Source organism: Anopheles ziemanni, chromosome 3, assembly GCF_943734765.1.
Source record: "Anopheles ziemanni chromosome 3, idAnoZiCoDA_A2_x.2, whole genome shotgun sequence".
In the NCBI taxonomy this organism is placed as follows: Eukaryota; Metazoa; Arthropoda; class Insecta; order Diptera; family Culicidae; genus Anopheles; species Anopheles ziemanni.
In genome coordinates this window covers 74,460,102-74,465,323 of record NC_080706.1, presented here as the reverse complement: position 1 = coordinate 74,465,323, position 5,222 = coordinate 74,460,102, and the positions used below count along the sequence as shown (strand labels likewise).

Sequence of the window (5,222 nt, the reverse complement as noted above, 5' to 3'; positions counted from 1 at the left end):
GCCCTTTGACGTGTGTGTGTGTGGGGTAGGAGTCCTTCACCCTCCGTGTGGCCATTATTCTTCGCCCTTCCTGCGACAATGGCGTCACAAATTTAGTGCTTCCATTTGAGCGGGGTCCTTTCGAGTCCTGGCAGGGTCCAGTTCAGTGCTGACCGGCTCGCGGATCGGATCCTTGTTCACGTTGCTGTCGCGAGTCGAGAAATATTACTTCCACCGGATCGAGAAAAAAAAACGGATTACGGAAGACCGGATTAATTCACTTACTACCAACCGACCAAGATCAACAGCTACTCAGCCGTTCGGTGTAGTGTATCGGGGAAAATGGGTGCATAAATGCCGTTTCCCACCGGAAGCGTACCATAATGGGCTGTGGACCATCGAATGCAGCCGTTCCGGTGGCGGGAGAAGGGATATCGACCATCTCTAAGCTCGTCTACCGTAAGTTATGACGTCGAACCGGGTGATTGGTGAACTGATGGTACAATTTGTGTGTGTTTGTGTTTGGTGTTGGCTTGTTGATTTCTTTGTTGTACTCATAAACTGGTTGGGAATGGAACGTACTGGTAGTAATTGCCGGTGATAATTATCATTCATTTTGTGAGGTTTTACATTGCATGAACGAAGTGCTGTACAGAAGCTGATGAATACAATGTTCGTGAATGTTTGTTATTGTGCTCGGTGGATATGAATCATTCGTTACTACAAGATACAGTCGTCATGGAATAAAATTTAGTTCGAAAACAGGTGTTGTTCGTTCTCAAGTCCAAGCTTTGGACTAGATAATCATATTCTGTCTTTAACGCATCCGACATTCTCTTTAACTCATCAGTTCCAAAAAACATGAAAATGAACAGTGTAATTGTGATATTAATAGATAATTACCCAGAAACATGTATCTATTAATGCTTTAAAACTAAGTTGTGTCTTTTACCACGATGTTTTTCGGTTTTGCAAGCATAGTTTTGTTTGCGTATTTTGAAATCCGCGCCAAAGCGGTAAATTCGAAGATATAAATTTATTTTTAAAGATGTAGTGTGTGACGTTTAACACTTGTTTTGTTTGTACCCAACCGCTGCTGCATATTTTTCAAATTTCGGTCAGTACCAAACTTTTAGTTTATTAATAATTTTGCTCATTTCTTTTTTATACAGCTTAATAAAATAATTTTTGATGCAAATTATAATCTTAATACTTACAATCATTCTAAATTAATATTTTTTTAGTTAGAAACACAACTGAAATCAAAAGACAAACCCAGATACACACGAGATAAAAACTGATGAATTAGAGACAAAATCAGATGCGTTAAAGACAGAATTAGAGACAGCGTTAGAGGCAAATATGAATGGTAACGATTATACTAACAGTTTGAACTGCAGAGATCGCAACCAGCAACATTAGATTATTGTTGACAGTCTATAGCCAATATACATTTTTTCAAAAATGTTCCATCTAATCTTAATTACGTAAAAAGTTTAATACCCATATTAGACGAGGATTTTATCTGTCATATTTTCCCAGAAGTTTGACGCGTTTGACAGATACATTCCTTCCTCAAAATCGGAATCGGGCACAACCGGTTCCGATTTTCTTTCGACTGGAATTTGTATGTCAAAGTGGCGATTTATTGTTTTTTTTTTGCTCTGTTTTTTGCAACAGATTTTGTTCATTACTCTAGGATGAACAAAACTCTAAATTCAAACAATTCAACTCAAGAGCCTACTTTGATAATAAAAGTCTGAGCAAAGATGGCAGATAAAATCCTCATCTAATAAGGGCATAACATGTTAAAAGAGTACTCATATTCATACGAGAATTTTCCGTTCTGTTACTTTACTGGTGAATCTAATCGTTAATGCAACTTTCTGTTGAATTGTATAATCAATGTTAGACTGATTAAATTAACAATTTCCGAGCATAATGTGGGAGTAAAACCGAACAACGTACTGTTTTAAGGCCATTTAGAATGTTGTGAAAAGAATGCGCTGGATTAAAACATCGATTTATGTTTTAATCAACATCAAATTAAAAATGGTAGCAACCGTGCTATTATAATTCATAAATCTATACTTATTTATGAATGTGTTTAAAACTGGCGGAACATGCCAAATGGTTAGTGTTAAATATCCCACCAGTTACTTATAATTATTTTCTCAAGAAGAATTATCGATAAAAATAATAGTCAACGTACTTTCAAGTGTGTGATGAGAATTCGTAAAACTTAATAAAACTTGAAAAGATGCTGAATCTGGAAGAGGTGAATTAGATTTCTAATCCCCAGATTGAAATACACCGAATGCTACTGTTATTTATTTACGATGAAAGTGACAAACAGTAATGAATTATCAATGAGAGAAGTACAGAGAACAAATGGAAGATTTGTAAATGAAACGTTTAAAAAACACAATTGAACGACATTGAAATTCTTAATTAACACTACCAGTCATTTTGAGTGGTCCGGTACGTTTTTTTTCAATTACATTTATTTCTTAAGGTAAGGTAAAACAATTCAACGAAATCGTTATGTATGATTTTCACATGCGTCAAAAGCACGGTAGTTCTAGTGTTAAACTACTTCAAAACAAAATGTATGATGCCAAGTCAAAATTAAAATGAACCACTGGGTTCTACCATGATCGATATAACTTTGCTAAAGACGCCTTACTTTTGATATATTACGTGTGAAATCTTTAAAGGTTTGTTATGTTTACGTGTCACTTGTTTGCTCTCAGCCCGCCCGGAAGCGTTCGAAATTCCACTCGACGATGATGGGGAGAACGCGGGCAGCCTTATCAAAAAACATCCACCAAAACGCCTGAAGCGGCTCGAGGAACAGTCCAGCTCATCGCCGAGCATCGAGGATTTGGAGGAAAAGTTGGCCACGGCTGAGATTCGGCGGCAGCAGGTTGAAAGCACCCGTTTCTCGCTAGGTCTTCGGTTTAAAACTCCATTTAAACGGAGCTCTTATGATTGCAGTTCCTGGCGAATCGCTCCCAGAAGACGACCTTCGACAAGGGCAGCCTGGACGCGACGGAGAACGATGCCAGCACGATTCCGGAGGAAGGTGAGGACGACCGGTCGGCGGTCGACGAACACACACTGGAGGATGCGGAGGATTCGGGCGTCGAACGGACGGGACCTCCGGACGGCGCGGACAGTCCGAACAACACGCGACATCGGGGGCGCAAGGCGGACGAACAGGGAGAGGACGAGGAGGACGGGGACGGGGGGCACAATCAGAGGCGGCGGGGTTCGGATCTCAGCATCGGCCACCTCACCAGCATGCGCATGCGGATGAACCAGTACAGGAAAAAGTCCCATCAACATTAGGTTTGGTTTTTTATTAAACATACATTTATTAATTTTTCAGTTTTTGGTTTCTTTAATATAGTGTCCCTTTTTTGTTGTGGTTTTTGTTTTTGTTACCGTTTGTTTTGTGTTCATTGCCATTGCCATCTAGCCCTCCCTGCGGTCTCACTTTGCTCTTGTTTCTATGTTCGGTTCTGTTTATATGTGTGTATATGTATATATTTATATAGATTTTCTGTTTGTTTCATTAACCAGACTGGTATCTCAATCAATCATCTTTTTCTCAAATGTGTTTTTTTTGTTTGTTTTTCGTTCATTGTTGCCTTCATCGTTAAGTTTTCATTCGCATCGCCTCATGCCAGTGCTTACGTTTCCCTCGCCTGCGTTTTTTACTGGTTCTCTTAGTAAGTGTTTGGTTTTTAAGCTTTTCTCCTCCATCCTTCCAATCGTCAAATCCTTCTGCAAGCTTCGCCACCCGCAAAGTTTCCTTCCCATCCGCACCATTGATTCGTTTTAATCCTTATCCTTGCATCCGCTCATGATACTTCCGCGTTGCTTTAGCTCTTTCGTTCACCACCGGTTTCATTACTTAGTACTTTGTTTTATATTTACTTTTATTAAATATACTTTTTGGCATACCCGTATAATATTTTTATAAAATAAACACCATTTTTAATCTAGTTTTTGTGAGTGTTTCTTTCGAATAACTCGCGTACTGTTTAATAACCGTGTTGTTTACTGTTGGTTTTTTTTTCTTATTTCTCTCGTGTCCCATTGCTGGTTGTTTTTCCACGTCATGTCTTTTCTTCCATTTTTTTTTTCGCTCAAAGTTCAATTCACTCAAAATGCGTCCGATACAGCTGCAGCTTCGCCACTGATTGGCCTCTGTCTGTGATGGTTTTCACCTTTGAGTTTGAGTTGCATTCCCATTGTGCGGGCCAGCGTTTTGCCAACAACCGACCGAAATACCATATTTCTCACTCACTGCTTGTGTTACCATTTTCCCGCCCCCGTTTTTTAGTCTCTTCACTTGCCGACCCGGTTATTGCAGTTCAAATTGTGCGCTAAAGTGTGCAAGTTGAGTGTGTGTGTGTGCTGATCGTTCAGATTTGGCGCGTTTCGGTTTCGGTACAAAAACTGATTGGAAAACTATGGCGCATATCAAGAACGAGTGGTTTTCTTTTATCCTTCTTCTCTTTCTCTTTCTCTTTCTCTACTGCGATTGATATATGTGTTTTTGCAAATTGATTCGGCGGTTTCATCATTCACTCATCGACGATCGTCGCGCATACTAGGTGATGATGCACATCCCTGTTTTCGCTAATCTATCCGTTTTTTTTACCTTTCGGGACATGGGATGAGTTCGCTATTCGATTCGAAAACTGTTGACGTTCCAATGGGTAATGATACGCCTGAAGCGGTGGTTCGTAGTTCGTAGGAAGGCGACCGAAAGGATCGGGGCTGATCGGAAAGGAGCCGTTTCATCTATGGTGTGTGAGTTCTTAATATCGATTCTTTAGGCTACAACACTCACTTAGATACACTGGATTAACTATCTGCAATACGAATCAACCGTTCCTCTACTCGTCGGTGCTTACGTGCCTTGTGCTCGTCAGCTTTGATTCTTCGCGTGGGACGTTTGCTTTTGGTACATTGTTTGTCTTGGGGAGAGGGGGCTACCTGTGCGTGGCGACACGCCGAGTGGTTCGTACAAACTTACTTTAGGTGTTTTTGTACTGTTTAAACATAGTTACTTTTAAAGTTTTCAACTGGACCAATATGGTAATAGCAAGCAATTTTAATTCGATTAAAGTGAGGTAGAACATTCAACAGAAGTTGGCAAAGTAATAAAGGAAAAAGAAAGATCAATAAAATCTGTACAAACTGTAACATCTCTTGAAACCTATGCGTTA

The 5,222-nt window shown here is 39.8% G+C and overlaps 1 protein-coding gene across 1 annotated transcript; it reads left to right on the top strand.

Annotated features, from left to right (window-relative positions):
* The first annotated feature begins 362 nt into the window (after positions 1 to 362).
* Positions 363 to 3,330, top strand: LOC131285461 (uncharacterized). The gene is made up of 3 exons (XM_058314316.1): positions 363 to 438; positions 2,733 to 2,905; positions 2,977 to 3,330. Exons 1-3 carry the CDS (start codon positions 363 to 365, stop codon positions 3,328 to 3,330), a joined length of 603 nt encoding a protein of 200 aa, XP_058170299.1.
* The last annotated feature ends 1,892 nt before the right edge of the window (positions 3,331 to 5,222 follow it).